The sequence below is a fragment of the Marmota flaviventris genome, chromosome 2 (assembly GCF_047511675.1).
Source record: "Marmota flaviventris isolate mMarFla1 chromosome 2, mMarFla1.hap1, whole genome shotgun sequence".
NCBI classification, from domain to species: domain Eukaryota; kingdom Metazoa; phylum Chordata; class Mammalia; order Rodentia; family Sciuridae; genus Marmota; species Marmota flaviventris.
This window is the reverse complement of record NC_092499.1, coordinates 47411866-47428313: the sequence shown is the minus strand read 5'-3', so window position 1 is coordinate 47428313 and position 16448 is coordinate 47411866. Positions and strand designations below refer to the sequence as shown.

The window sequence follows — 16448 nt, the reverse complement described above, 5'->3', positions numbered from 1 at the left end:
ATAACAATACTTCCTAAAAGCCTTTTTGTTTAAATCTCTATTCCTGTTTGTCAAGCATCTTTAGTGATTTCCACATTGCTAAATTTGGTGGTAAGATGTGTTCTCATTTATTTGCAAAATTTTGCAGTTTTTTTTCCAATAGCACTGAGCCATATGCATAAAGAAATTTAATTATAGGTTTGTCCAAGGATAAAAATTAACATGAAAGATGCAACAAAAATACTGTCATAAAAGGAGTATAAGGGAACAAGAAGCTTGTTGGAGAAGAGACACAGAAAGACAAAAATAAACTTTTGAGAGAATAGATCACAGATAGAAAATTTCAGTGAAACCCAAAGAGCAAATATTATGGCTGTGTAGTTTTCAATGACCAGACAAAATGATCTGATATGTATTAGAGTTTTAAGGATTTCAGAAGAGGAGCCGTAAGATCTGTGGTATTATAGTGAAACTGAGTGACAGAGTAGAGAGGAAAGCCTTTTTAAAGTCTTAGGGATCACAGTCACTCACATAAATGTTTATTCATCCTAAGTAAGGAGGACTGACTGAAAGAGACAGTTATGCACCAACAAGAGGCAGGTTGGAGGGTAATAGAGCCTTGATGTTTGACTTCAGAAAGAGGTTTTTTTGCATAAGAGAGAGGAACAATGATTATGAAGCTGAAAATTCATGAAGTCAGAGGTTGTTTTATTTACTCCTAGCTCCAGTGTCTATGAAGATGTAGAAGAAGCTGTTTTAGTGACAGATAGTGATCTTTAGTATTTCAAGAAAGTTAACATGAAATTCTGCAACTATTTTGATTAGACTATGGTATCTACAATGACTTGAGTAAAAATATTACTTGATTTTTAAGAGAGCTTTTCTCCCCTTAATCCTTTTTGTTATCAGATCAAAAAAGTGAACAAGAATTAAAAGATGAAGAAATGGATTTATTTACCAAATACTACTCAGAATGGAAAGGAGGTAGAAAAAACACAAATGAATTATATAAGACCATTCCTCGGTTTTATTATAGGGTAAGTGATGTTTAATCAAATGTCTCTTAAAGTTTATAAATAAAATATAATTTAAAAATGGAATTAGAATTTTATATTTTAAAAAATAGAAGATTAAATTTAAATTTTGTATATTCTTCCATTCTAGTTGATCTTATTACTATTATGAAAATAAGTTGGTTTTGCTCATTTTTTTTGAACTATGGTTCTTTTCTATCATTTTTATAATACATATTAGTGTTAGTATTCTATTGGATTTTTTATGTTGTAGTATACAACACTATGTTATGAGATATAAAAATTTGCTCAAGGCTAAACTGAAAAATAGATGGAGATTGGAAAACTTAAAAGTGATTCACTTATATGTTTCCTTGTGCCAAAACTGTAAAGAAGTCTTTGAAGGGGGCATAGACAAAACAGTAAGGCCTTAAGAAAACTATTTATACTGAAAAGTGAAATCTACCAAAAGAATAAGACCTATTTAGTAGTATGTAAAAGGTAACCACTATAGAAAAGTTAACTTTGGAATCTTAGCTGGATGTCTCTTGAACATGGTGTCTTCTAAATTTATTCATTATAATATTAAACATTATGTTTAACTGGCATTCTTAGGGATTGAAGTGTTAATATGAGTTATTGAAACATTTCTTCCAGGAAAAAACTTTTAAGAAAAAAGTATTTTTCACCTGGCATGGTGGCACAAGCCTACAATTCCAGGGACTGAGGCAGGAGGATTACAAATTTGAGGCCCGATTTAGCCATTTAATGTGGCCCTAAGCAATTCAGCAAGACCTTGTCTCAAAAAATAAAAAGGAAAAAGGGCTGGGGATGTGGCCCCCCAGTGGTTGAGCATTCCTGGGTTCAAAACAAAACAAATACAAAATACCAAAACAAATACAAATACAGTTTTTACATGAATCCTTCTACATATTTCTGTGAGAGTGTATACATGTTCTTTTTTAACAAAAATGAGATCACATCATATATGCTTTTTACTGTTTTTTCTATTATTAAACAGACAAATAGACAAGTGAATGTTTTGATAACCTATAAGAGATGGAAGGGAATGGATATTTATTGAGTGCCTAATTTCTGCAGAAGACTGTACTTATTATCTCATTTAAACTAGATTATCAAATAGTATCTTACTACTCCAGGAATACCCCTTGGGTAGGAATTTTGTGACCTTATTCCTGAGTTCAGGACTAAATTTTTTTGCACTTCCAAGATCAAATTTTGTCTTCCTTTCCTGGTTTCATTTCATTTCTTTTCTTTCTTTCTTTTTTTTTTTTTTTTCTTTTCGTGTGTGTGTGTGTGTGTGTGTGAGAGAGAGAGAGAGAGAGAGAGAGAGAGAGAGAGAGAAATAGACTGGGAATTTAACACAGGATCTCATGCGTGCTTGGCAAGTGTTCTACCACTACATCCCCTGCACTTTAAAAAATTTTTATTCTGAGATAGGGTCTTGCTAAGTTGCCCAGGCCGGCCTGAAACTTATGATCTTCCTACAGCCTGCTGAGTTGCTGGGATTATAAGTATGTGTCACCACTCCTGGTTTTCCCTCCTTTTTTCTTTGACTGAACCCAGGGGCACTTTACCAATGAGCTACATCCTCCAGTCCTTTTTATTTTAAGACAAGGTCTCACTAAGTTGCTGAGGGCCTTGCTGAGTTATTGAGGCTAACCTTGAATTTATAATCCTCCTGGCTCAACCTCCTGGGATCACAGGCATATGCCACTGTACCCAACTCCTCCCCTTTTTTCTTTTATTCATATTTTCTCTCTCTCTCTCTCTCTCTCTCTCTCTCTCTCATTTCTACTTTGCTGGGGGTCAAACTCAGGGCCTTGCACATACTAGACAAGCAGTATACCTCTAAGCTACATTACCAGCCCATCTCCCTTCTGGTTTCCGAAGGAGTTCTTTTTCTCCTATCTTCTCTCTCCTCTCTGGGACCATTTCCAGATCCATTACTGTTTCCTGCCTGCAATTGTACATTTGTGAAAAGTTTTCTCTTCTTTCTTTTTCTTCTCCATGGCCTCATCCTTCAGAGAAAATATATATAATTTTCAGTCACCATTTTTCTCCTCGTCTGATTAACTGGTTAACTGTCTGTGTCTCTCTCTTGTCCCTAATTCCACCTCCTCCTCCAAATAATTCTTTCTCTATTCTTTTATCCATCCCTTTTGATGAGAAGGATGGCCTCTTTGAGATTTGGAAATGAAAGATGAAAACCACAACATCCAATTTGTACCAAGGGCTACTGAGATACATTTAATAGAGCAAGGAGAATGTAGAAAAGGAAGAAGAAATCCTTAAAACATATTGTTTTAATTGAGGTTGAAATGAGTATTCTGAAGCTCTGTTTATGGAAATTATCTCATTTGGCAAACCCTCTGCCTTGTAAGACAACATAATAGACACTGACTTAACCATCTCTAAGAAGGAAGGTGATCCAGTCTCAACAGGCATGCTTTCCTATGTCTGTCAGTCTTAAACTAGTCCTACTTTAATTCAGTATCAGTCTGAGGTCACAATGGAAACACAATACTTTTTTTTTTTTTTTTTTTTTGGTACTGGGGATTGAACTCAGGGGCACTCAACCACTGAGCCACATCCCCAGCCCTTTTTATATTTTTTATTAAGAGACAGGGTCTCATTGAGTTGCTTAGCACCTCGCTTTTGCTAAGGCTGGCTTTGAACTCATGATCCTCCTGACTCAGTCTCCCAAGCTGATGGGATTTCAAGCATGCAGCACCAAGCCCAGCGGAAACACAATGCTTTAAGAGCTTTAAGAGTATAAAATAAGGTAGCACTGTGGCACATGCCTGTAATCCGAGTAGCTCTGGAGGCTGAGCCAGGAGGATTGCAAATTCAAAACCAGTCTCAGCAACTGGGAGACACTAAACAACTCAGTGAGACCCTGTCTCTAAATAAAATACAAAATAGGGCTAGGGATGTGGCTCAGTGGTTGAGTGTCCCTGAATTCAATCCTTGGTACCTACCATCTGCCAAAAAAGAATATAGAATAAACTTGGACTAGACTATAGCTTTTTCAAGGCAGAGATCTAGCATTGCTGTTCACTAAATTGTTTGTGGATCTCTTTTTGTTAAATGAATGTTAAGCAAAATTAAGGTAAGAATCAAAAAACAAACAGAGGAAGTGCCATGTAGTTATCTCATGAAGTCATGTAACATTTTACTTGATTCAATTTACAATTTACCTGTAGAAATTTACAATGTGTTTTTAGTTGCCAGCTGAAGATGAGGTTTTACTACAGAAATTAAGAGAGGAATCCAGAGCTGTTTTTCTCCAAAGGAAAAGCAGAGAACTCTTAGATAATGAAGAATTACAGGTAAGAACAAGTTAGAAGTTAACCATTTCTTATTTGTTATCTACTTAAATCATGTAGGATCTCAGGGTGCCTAGTGACTTAGTACTGCAGAATGGTAATGTATAAGGTGGCCACAAGAATCAGCTGCTGAGCTTGCATGGGCCATTATCCTCTAAGGGTAGTGTTGTTAAGTTTATTTCTTTTTAAGTCCCTGTATGATTCTAATGTCAGGTCAGATTGCAGAGCTTCAAATCCCAGTCCTACTCTGCGACCTTAGGCAATGGACTTAACATCTCTGTGATGTAATTCTCAACTGTAAAGTAGGTATAAATACCTACATTATACATAGTTAAGTGGATTAAGGAGAAACTATATTTGAAAAACTTACGACTTAGTAGGCACTATAAATGTTAGCTATTTTATATCTTTAAAAAAATTTTTTTGTAGTCATAGAAACAGCATGCCTTTATTTTATTTGCTTAATTTTTTTGCAGTGCAAAGGATCTAACCCAGTGTTTCACTCATGCTAGACAAGCACTCTGCTGCTAAGCTCCAGCCCCAGCCCCGCTATTCTATGTCTTAATATTAAATCTCTACTATCAGACTATCATTTCAATGGAAATGTTGCATTTAACTACATTTGAAAAAATTTTAACTAACATTTTCATTTCTGTAATTCTTGGTAAGAACTTATGGTTTTTGTTGGACAAACACCAGACACCACCCATGATTGGAGAGGAAGCAATGATCAATTATGAAAATTTTTTGAAGGTTGGTGAAAAGGCTGGACCAAAATGCAAGTAAGAATAATTAACAGAGGCATAGCATTTTAAATGCCTTGACTGTTAAGGAAAATTTAAGTCTGTCATGTGACATTAAAGACAATTTAAGCTATTAATGAAATTTAATAAAATAATTTATAATGAAGAAAAAGTATATTGCATGAAGATTAAAAGAAATAGTTTGACAGTTTAAGATGTCTTTTTTTAGTGTAACTGCCAAATACCAATTTTTTAAATGTTTTTATTAGTGCATTTGTAGTTATTTAATAGTTGGGTTCATTCTGACAGAATCATACATGTGTGAAATTTAATTTGCTCCCTGATTTCTTGTCTTTCCCTCCCCTTATTCCTCTTCCTCTACTCACCTATCTTTATTTATTAATTTATTTATTTTTAATTGATGTTTTATAGATATACATAAAGGTGGAATTCACTGTGACATATTTATACATGCACATAGCATGGTTTTGTTAAATGCATTAGGACTTCATTCTTAACACAGGAGAATGTAAAGAAAAAATGAATGCAATGATAAATGGCTTAATATTTTAAGTTTTTGAACTATATGTTTTCTATACTTATTGCTTTTAATTTTTTCACTTTGATTTTAAATATATAAATTTATGCTGTTTGCTAATTCACTTAGAAATCATTTTTATATTATGTTGGCAGAATATTCTAGTCTTTTCTTTCTTTTCTTAGGCAATTTTTCACTGCAAAAGTCTTTGCTAAACTCCTTCATACAGATTCTTATGGAAGAATTTCCATCATGCAGTTCTTTAACTATGTCATGCGAAAAGGTAATCAATTTTCCTTGTGCTTGATTGAATTCCTTCCATCTAGAAATCAAGCAGATTTCTAGTCTGCTTCTATAGTATTTCTTCATGTGAAACAACTCTTTTACTTGAATTTGAATAGCAGGATTTCTTGTCTTTTTAACAATACATGATTATTTACATATTATTATAATGATTCTTAGGGAGCTTCCTAAAGTTGGTATTTTATACTTTAAATTTGGGTTCCTTATTATAAAAATAAAATTTCATGTACCCTAAAGATAGTAGCTGATTAGAAATACTGAAAGGTGAACCAAGAATTTTAATGTATGGTGATTTGAAATAATTTTAGTTTACTAGTAATTTTATTATGCTACAAGTTGGAGCTGGAGTTGTGGCTCAGTAGCAGAGCTCTCACCTAGCATGGGCAAGGCCTTGATTTGATCCCCAATACCACATAAAAATAAATAAATAAAGATATTGTGTCCAACTACAACTAAAAAATAAATATTTTAAAAAATGCTATAAGTTGAGTTGTTTTAAAGGATAGTTTCAAATCCTTGATTGTTGCATCAATTTCAAGGAGCCTCTATTAAACAACTTGTAGTTGTTATGATTTCTATTAAATACCATAATAATCTGTGAAATCTTGTTGTGTACCATCTTTTTCTTGGCTGCTGTAATCAACCTCAGTAGAATGAAAGCAGCTTCATTGAAGATGTAACATTCTGTTAGCTACCCCTATTTGGTGGAACACCAACTTTAATAGGTAAAGAATGATTTCTTTAAGGGTATCAGTTTTATTTTTATTTTTTTTAAATATTTATTTTTTAGTTGTAGTTGGACACAATACCTTTATTTTACTTATGTATTTTTATGTGGTGCTGAGAATCAAACCCAGGGTCTCACAAGTGCAAGGCAAGTGCTCAAATGCTGAGCCACAACCCCAACCCCAAGGGTGTCAGTTTTATTGTGGCTTTGATCATGATAGAAGTGTTGAAATCTGCCATTCAATGGTATGTTTGTTTTGTTTGAAACAATTTTAGGGTTAATGATTACTCAGTGTGTATGAGAAGAAATAGGTTTTTAGAGTTAATAGATGGGTTTTTTATGGATGATAGGTGGCTATAAAGAAAACTATAAATAGGGTTGTGGCTCAGTGGTAAAGTGCTTGCCTAGCACATGCGAGCTTTTTGTGTGTGTGTGTGTGGTACTAGGGGTTGAACCCAGGGGCTTTCTAATACTGAGTTATATCACCAGCCCTTTTCATTTTGTGAGACAGAGTCTCACTAAATTGCAGAGGCCAGCCTTGAATTTGTGATCCTCCTGCCTCAGGCTCCCACATCTCTGGGATTATAGGCTATGCCACTGTGTCCAACTCTAATCTAGCATTTCACCTCTTCTTCCGCACACATACATATACACACTAAAGGATAGGTGTTAATAATTGTATTGCATTTTTTTCTTTATTGTCAGTTTGGCTTCATCAAACAAGAATAGGACTCAGTTTATATGATGTTGCTGGTCAAGGGTACCTTCGGGAATCTGTAAGTATTAACTTGCTTTTAATCACTATTATAGACACACCAGTATGTTAAACAGTAGTTATCACTGAGTATTGAGATTAAGGTGATTCTTACTACATTTGGTTTCTCAGTTTTTGTGTTTTTCTATTTTATAAGCAATATGTTTACTATAAAGTTTTAAATGCATTTTGACCATTTAGATTCCTTTTTAGATTCTTGTACTTCAAGCTTTTTTAAAAAAGGCCTTCCAAAGGGGAAAATGCAAAGAATGTGATGTTTTAACAGGTTTAAAAATCATTGAAGAAACAGTGAAAACTTTTTGTCTCTCTTGAATGGTATTAATATGTGACTTTTAAGAAGGGCCAGGGATTTATTTATTTTTTAAATCATCAATGGACCTTTATTTTATTTATTCTTATGGGATGTTGAGAATCAAACCCAGTGCCTCACACATGCTAGCAAGTACTCTACCACTGCACTACAACCTCAGCACTGGGCCAGGAATTTTTAAAGAAATATAAGAGATGTGATTGTATTCCCACCTGCAGGTTTAGGGCTATAAGGTCAATTATGAAAGGAATCTTTATTCCTTACTAGATACTAATGTATTTAGGTCTAAGTTATCAATAAAGAATTATAAGTTCAAGTGAAAAAAAATACTAAAAACATCAAAAAAAAAAGCATTATAAGCTCATGATACAGATGGCTATACTTTTTATAAGTATGGGCATCTAAACTACATATACGTTTTCAGCTCAAGTTTTTTTCCCCCAAAATATAGAGTCTTTTTCTAGTGTTGTGGGAGGACAGGTGAAGGGAATGGGGCATAAGTATGTGCTAGGTTAATTAAATAATATTTGAATGTATGACTTAAAGAAATGTAAATTAATTCCTCATTACATTTGTTATAGTTCCTTTTATAATTAATATCTTGAAACTGGCCCTGAACTTGCAATCCTCCTGTCTTAGCCTCCTGAATTACTGGTATAATAATTTCTTGAAGTCTGTTTAGCCCAGATTTCTGTAGATAGAATCTTTTAGCTCATTCTAAACACTGGCACTGTACAACCTTTCCAGTGTGTTTTGTCTATTAAAGTTTAGATCAAGGGGAGGGGAGGGGAAGAGGGGATAGCAAGGGCAGCAGAATAAAATAGACATTATTATTGCTGTATGTATATAGGTGACTGTATGACCAATGTGATTCTGCAACCTATACATCAGAAAAATGAGAAATTGTACCCCATTTGATTCATATGTATGAATTGTCAAGATCATTGTACTGTCATGTGTAACTAATAAAAAAAGTTTAGATCAGCTTGAAAGTCAAAGGCTCTTGCCTCTGTCTACCACTCTGTAGCAAGGAAAATATAGTCACTTGTTGATACTTATTCATAGGACAGGTTTTAGAGTACTTACCTAGCTCTGAGAATTGTCCTTAGCACTTAATTTGGTTTACGAAACGTACTCTCCTATTATTGTATGTCTTATCTCTTCCCATAGATGGAAATAAAAATTGAAAGAGATGAGGACCAGAGAGAAAACATTGTATGTCCACAGTTATTATTTTTAAAAGGGAAGTTTTTTTTTCTCTCTCTCAGTGAAAAGAAATACTTCTCTCAAAGAAAAATGTCTTTCTCCCAGCCTTGGTACTTTGAAACCAGGCATTGTATTTTAGGACAGTGACTGCTAGACTAACATTTATAATTTGAGTATTATATGCAAATTTTCATTTACATTTATTAAATAAGTAGTGACAAGTCATATGGGGAAAATAAATTAGGGTACTAGGCAAGAGTATGATAGGGTCAGGAGACTTATTTTAGATAGGATGGAAGGGGTACCTCTTTGAAATAGTGATTAAGTTTTAGCCATAGAGGATGAGAAAGAAGTCAGCATAATGAAGATATAGCACAGAAGGAATAGCAAGTATTGTGTCCCCAAGACACAATTAAATCTGACCTGTTCTACAAACAAAAGGAAGCCAGGGTGCTAAAACATATGATCAAGAGTTAGAACAACAGGAGATGAAGTCAGAGAAGTAGGCGAGGGCCACATACAAAGCATTTTAGGCCATGGTATGAAGTTTGGATTCATATTGAGGTTAATGGGAAGCCCTTGGAACTTTAAAAGCTGAGTGTGTCAGAACATGGCTTACATTTTTAGTTCTACCATAATTTTTTAAAAATTCTTTTTTGGTGGTACTGGAGATGGAACCTATGACCTAACATGTGTTAGGTAAGTGCTCTACTACTGATCTACCTCTGAAGCCCATGGTTTACATTTTTAAAGATCACTCTGGATGTTGTGTGGAGATTTGTAAGGAGCCTGGAATGGAAGCGGGATTCATGTACTGCAGTAGTCCAAGTGACATGATAGTGTCGCTGATCAGGATGATAGGTGGCTATAAAGAAAGCTATAAATAGGGTTGTAGCTCAGTGGTAGAGTGCTTGCCTAGCGCATGTGAGGCACTAGGTTCAATCCTTAGCACCACATAAAAATAAATAAAACAAAGGCATTCTGTCCATCTGTAACTACAAAAAAAATTACAAGAAAGCTATAAATAGATTAACCAAGATATATTTTGAACACCCCCGCCCCCGGCATAAAAAAAAAAAAAAAAGCTAGATTAAATATTGCATGCAGGTAAGGAACAGGGACATTGGTAAAGGAAAGATGGGAACCAAAGTTGAGTCTTCAGTTTTTATTTTGAATAACTGTTAGAATAAGGGGGAAGCAGTCAAGGACCAGGATAAGAACTGAGAAGAGAGTCCTATTTTGTACACATCAAGTTTTAGATGCCTTTTATTTTATAAATTTAGATTATAAAATATCTCAGATCAGAAAGACAATACTTAAAATGGTTAAAGCAAAAATAAAGTTGTTTAATTTTAAAAACCATGAGAGGCTTTCAAGATGTAAAATTGGAACAGGGAAAGTTTTCCTAAATATGGCACAACCAAGAAGACTACAAAAGAGTAAATTCAGTGAACTTAAACAAAAAATGTAAGGCAAAGATCATCATAAACAAAGTTAAAAGAAAACTGGGAAAGATATCTGAAACTCAGTCACAAAGACCAATTACCATAAAATATAAAAAGCTCTTAGAAATTAAAAAGAAATGGTAAGAAGAAAACTGGACAAAGGATATAAATAGTATGTAAAAAATAAAATGCAAATGCTTCCTTTTTTGATGATAGCATTGTAATTATAAATAGTATTTTTTGGACAAACTTATACATATAAGGAATTTTATTTCAATATCTATTTCTCCCACCCCTTTCCCCCCCATCTCTTGCCTCCTTTTCTCCCTCATCTACTCATCTTCCTTTTATTTACTTTTTATTGGTACTTTCTGCATATACACAAAAGTGAAATTCCTTTTAGTACATTTATATATGTATATAGATTCATCCCATATTTCTTTGCCTTTCTCTTCCTCCCTCCCTCCCTCCCTCTCATTCTCCTACATTTTCTCCACTGATCTTTCCTATGTCTTTATGATATCTAATCCCCTCTCCCACCACCTTCTTTCCCTTATTTTGCTCTAGCTTTCACATATGAGAGAGCTGGCTCTCTTTGATTTTCTGAGTCTGACATATTTCACTTAGCCTAATGTTCTCCATTTCCATCCATTTATTGGAAAATGCCATTATTTCAATCTTTTTTTATAGCTGAGGAAAAGTTTGACCTCTTCTACGAACAAAAGGAAGCCCATCATCTATTGATGGGCATCTGGGTTGATTTCATAATTTGGCTAAACATTATAATGGATGTATCATTATAGTATGCTGATTTTAGTTCTTTTGGATAAATGCCATGGAGTGGGATAGCTAAGTCATATGGTAGTTCCATTTCTAGGTTTTGGGGTTTTTTGTTTGTTTGTTTGTTTTTGGTTGTAGGTGAACACAATACCTTTATTTTATTTATTTATTTTTATGTGGTGTTGAGGATTGAACCCAGGGCCTCACACGTGCCAGGCAAGCGCTCTACCACTGAGCTACAACCCTAGCCTTCTATTCCTAGTTTTTTGAGGAATTTCCACACTGCTTTCCAAAGTGGTTGTACTAATACTAATTTGCAGTCTCACCAGCAGTGTTTGAGTATACCTTTTCCCTCACATCCTTGCCACCATTTATTATTTTAAAAAAATTAGTTATAGGTGGACACAATGCCTTTATTTTTATTTATTTATTTTATGTTGTGCTGAGGATTAAACCCAATGCCTCACCCGTGCTATGCAAGCACCCTATCACTGAGCCATAACCCCAGCCCTAGCATTTATTATTATTCATATTCTTGGTAATTGCTATTCTGACTAGAATGAAATCTTAGAGTAGTTTTTATATACATTTCCCTGATTGCTAGAGATATAGAACATTTCACATATCTGTTGGCCATTTGTGTTTCTTCTTTTAAGAAATGTCTGTTTAGTTATTTAGCCTATTTATTGATTGGGTTATTTGTTTTTTTGGCATTGAGGGTTTTTTTTTTTTTTTTTTTTTTGAGTTCTGTATATATTCTGGATATAAATCCTCTGTCAGAGGAGTAACTGGCAAAGATTTTTTTTTCATTCCATAGGCTCTGTTTTCACTCTCTTAATCATTTTGTTTGCTCTGCAGGAGCTTTTTAGTTTGATGGCAACAACTTACTGATTCTTGGTTTTACTTTTTAAGCTTTAGGGTCGTGTTGAGGAAGTCAGTGCTTTACCTATATAATGGAGTATTGACCATATGTTTTCTTCTGGCAGTTGCAAGGTTTCTGGTCTAATTCCCAAGTCTTTGATCCATTTTGATTTGAATTTTTTTGCAGGTGAAAGACAGGGATATAATTTCATTCTTCTACATGTAAATATCTAGTTTTCCCAGCACTATTTGTTAAAAGGGTTCTTCTCTCCATTGTTTTTTTTTTTGCCCCCTTTGGCACATTTATCAAGTATCAGATGACTGAAAGTATGTGGGTTTGTCTTTGTGTCTTCTAGTCCATTGGTTTTTGTGTATATTTTGATGCCATTACCATGCAGTTTTTGCTAATATAGCTTTGTAGTATAACTTGTGTGCCAGTTTTCTCATGTTTTCAGAGGTCCTGGACTTGCATGGATTCTCCTTCCTCTTTTACAAAAGTATCCGTACATGTGTAGTTATTTTTTGTTCTAGGATTTCTGTCTGTTTTTGATATGAGTAGATGTCAAGGAGTACCTAAAGTTCTCCTCTGATTGTTTTTCCTTGGGGCCTAGGTTTTTTTTTTTTTTTTTTTAATTTTAATATTTATTTTTTAGTTTTCGGCGGACACAACATCTTTGTTTGTATGTGGTGCTGAGGATCGAACCCCGGCCGCACGCATGCCAGGCGAGCGTGCTACCGCTTGAGCCACATCCCCAGCCCTGGGGCCTAGTTTTTGATTTGGGGTTTTTCTTTCCCCAATTCTATGAGCTGAAGTAATGTTTAGGATCCGGTGGGGCTAGATCATATGTGGAATGAGATTTACTGTTGCTTGGCTGAGTTGTAACTGTTTCTCAATACCAGGATATCTACTCTGTGATCTTGAAGTGTCTCCCCTGTAGAGGAAATAGGGAGCCAGGAGCCAGGACTAGCACTTATGTCAGTTATAGATGTATAGTTTTGAGATAAATATCTGGTGTCTACTTTGATATCTAATTGCCACCTATATAAGAAAGGTTGGGGTCAGCATTTAACATTACTGCCATCAATACAAAATTGTAGGCCAAATCAAGTATTCAACATCACCTGTCTACTGTGTTGTGCCCCATATTAATAATCACAACAATATGAATGAGGTATGAATTACATTAACTATATAATTCTGTTATTTAGTGGGATTCCAGTTTAAGACAAAATACAGTAGGAAGGTGAAAGAAAGTGAAATATTTTTAAAAAGAGATCATTAGAGGCAGGTAATAGGTACAGATGGTGGCTTTAAAAAAGAAAGAATAAAAGATTTGCAGAAAGTAATTAAGAAAGAGGACATGGCATCAGGAAAAATTGATGGACAAGAAGTTAAGTATGGACAAACCATTAATTGTAAGATCAAAATAACTCAAACCTGCATATAATTGAACCTCACTGAGCTAAGACAAATCAAGGCTAAATAATAAATAGATGCAGAAGGAAGCAATTTTCATGAAAGTAAAATTAGATAACTATACATACATTTTTTAAACCTATGTGTATAGTGAGTACATACACACCCACACACACACCCACATACACACTCATAAAAAATCATAAATAATACAAAAAAATGTAAAAATTAATATGATGAAATTTTTTTCCATCTTTTTTATTGGTGCAATTCAGTTGTACATAATAGTGGAATTTGTTCTTACATATTTATATATTCACACAATAATATAATTTGACCAGTATTACTCCTTGGCATTTCCCCCTTCCCTCCTTTCTTCCTACCTCCAAATCTGTTTCCTCTTTTCTACTGATCTCACTTTGATTTTCATGAGACAACCCAACTTTCTTTTCCTTTTTCCTCTCTAGCTTCCACATATGAAAGAAAATTTACAACCCTTGACCTTCTGAGTTTAGCTTATTTTGCTTAACGTAATGGTCTCAAGGTCCATCAGTTTTCCTGCAAATGATATAATTTTATTTTTCTTTATGATTGAATAAAAGTCAATTGTGTACATTTTATTTATGCATTTATGATTAAATGTTTGAAAAAAATTTTAAATAATTAAAAATTGGGGATGGGGTTGTAGCTCAGTGGTAGAGCACTTGCCTAGCATTGTGAGGCATTGAGTTTGATCCTTAGCACCACATAAAAATAAATAAATAAAACGAAAAAGGTATTATGTCCATCTACAACTAAAAAAATTAAAATTAAAATATTTTTTAAAAGTTTTTTTACATAATTTAAAAGTTTAAAAAGAATATTTTAAAAATGGAAATATGAAGATGAAATGAGGAAAAAAAATAAAGAAAAATCCTGGTGAGAAATAAAGGGCTTATTTCCAGGGTGGTGGTCAAAACTGTTGGCTGCAGTGGATTTTCATTCTTCATATTTGTTTTTGGCTTTGTAACCCTTGGGTCAAGAATTGGAGGTTGTTAATCCCAGTGCCTTTGTGTTCCTCACTTAACTGCTAAGCTTTGTGGCTAGGAGTTACAGCTGGTTGTGCTTCTAGTCTTAGCTTCTGGTTTATGGTGAAGTAGCACAGTTTTGGTGCAGACACATTGTGTGTTCTGTGGCAGGGGTGTTGCAGAGTTCTGAATTGAATATTCCAGTATTAAGGTTTAGTCTAGATTGAACTTTGAAACTCTGTGAATGGCTGTTTGAGAATTGCTCTACACCCGCTATTGGGGTGACACCAGTCTCTGCAGGATGTCTGGATTTCTAGGGTCCCTGATAACATCCACTTTTAAGGCATAGGAGCAAAATCTCCACACATTTTACCTTCACAGCTATGAATATGAAATACCAGGTTTCTGCCCTGGAGTGCAGATTCTTCCTGGTGACCACTGAAGCATAAGCAACAATGGGAGGAAGTTCCCTCCCTTAGGATCCATAGGCTGAATGGTTCAGGCAAATTCTCTTTGTCCCTATTTTAGTTCAGGTGCCTTCTAGGAATTGTTTTGGTTAGCTGCAAGGGTTCCCCAATCTCTTGTCTGTTGGTGCAGGGCTTGGGGACAAGGTGGCTTTTGCAGGTGGTGGGGGCCACTTTCTCTAGTAGTGCCAGCGGTGGAGAGTGCCACAGCAGTGGCAGTTCTCTCTCCCCAAAGTGCTTCCTCTCCTGTGGGAGTTATTTTTGGATTTACTTTCACTGAATCCCTTCTCCTAACAGACTCTAGGTCTGTTAAAATCAGACTTCCTCTCAAATCCACAGGTTACCCCAAGTTAATTTTTTAATTTTTTATCTGCTGGCCACACTGTGTCCTTTGTGCTGTACCTCCCCTTCCTCTACTGCTGGTATCCATGCTGATGCCCACGCTGGCACTTCTCTAACAAATTATTTCTAATGTTCAAGTTTCTGACTTCTGTGTCTCTATAATTTTGTTTATTTGGTTAGTTGGTTGGTTTTGTTTTTTGTTTTTTATAGTTCACTATTTTCAGTGAGTTCCCTTAGTTACTGAGAAACTGTCTTTCTGCTTTGTAAGTCTGGTGTTAAGGAGCTGCTGAGAAGTACATTTGTCCTCTAATCCGACATCATCTCCCACTCACAGATGCTTCTTAATCATAAGAAAAAGCCTTAACTTCACATAAGAAAATGCCTGATAAATCTATAGTAAGGTACCTTTTTTTACCTGTCAGATAAACAGAGATCAAAAAATTTGATAATGCTTTTAATGAGATTCTCTTGGTAAGAGCCTCTGGCCCAAAAGAAATCCCTAACAGTTCCATTTATTAACCAGATAGTTCTAAACAAGTTAATGAAAGTATTAAGTATTCTTTCAGCCACTTGAAAAAATACAAAGTTGAAAAAAATATTTTTCTTCATTCTTACATAGCAGTTACTACTAGGATGTGTGTGCCTATTGAACACTATATAACTACTCAAACTTGGAACAAGATTGGACACAGTAATCCTCACTTTCTATTCTACACTGAATTTTGTGTGGTACTTGCTTTATCACAAAATCCATCAAAAACCTAGCTTTGCAATGATTTGTTACAAATGAAATATATTGCAACATGAACCACTTTCAGCCAGTCCTAACAATGTCTGTCATGCAGTATTTGACAGATGTCATTGTTTCTCCTCAAAATTTTAAAATATCCTACTGCTGCCCTGTGAGTTCCCAAGCACGGAGGCGCATAATTTGGGAACTATGGAAATAGCCTTCTAGTCACTGGCAGGAATGTCAAATGCATATAGTGTTTATGGAGAAGGTGGGAGGTTTGCCAGTGTCGATGGAAATTATAATTATGCATATGCTTTGACCCAGCAGTTCCAGTTACAGAAATTAGATCCTGTATTCTTCTATAATATCTACAATTAAAAATTAGCTTAGCCCTTTCTTGTACTGTTTTTAGGGTAGTAAGATGAGAAAGATGAGAAACAACCTACATGTCTGTC

General features: G+C 34.8%; 1 protein-coding gene across 1 annotated transcript in view; it reads left to right on the top strand.

Moving 5' to 3' along the window:
- Nucleotides 1–16448, top strand: part of Ppp2r3c (protein phosphatase 2 regulatory subunit B''gamma) — a 40825-nt gene that overhangs the window by 12389 nt on the left and 11988 nt on the right. The window contains exons 2-6 of the mRNA XM_027929641.2: nt 889–1016; nt 4241–4345; nt 5012–5124; nt 5809–5906; nt 7359–7429. Coding sequence (XP_027785442.1) covers nt 889–1016; nt 4241–4345; nt 5012–5124; nt 5809–5906; nt 7359–7429 — 515 coding nt within the window. The remainder of the gene's footprint in view (nt 1–888; nt 1017–4240; nt 4346–5011; nt 5125–5808; nt 5907–7358; nt 7430–16448) is intronic.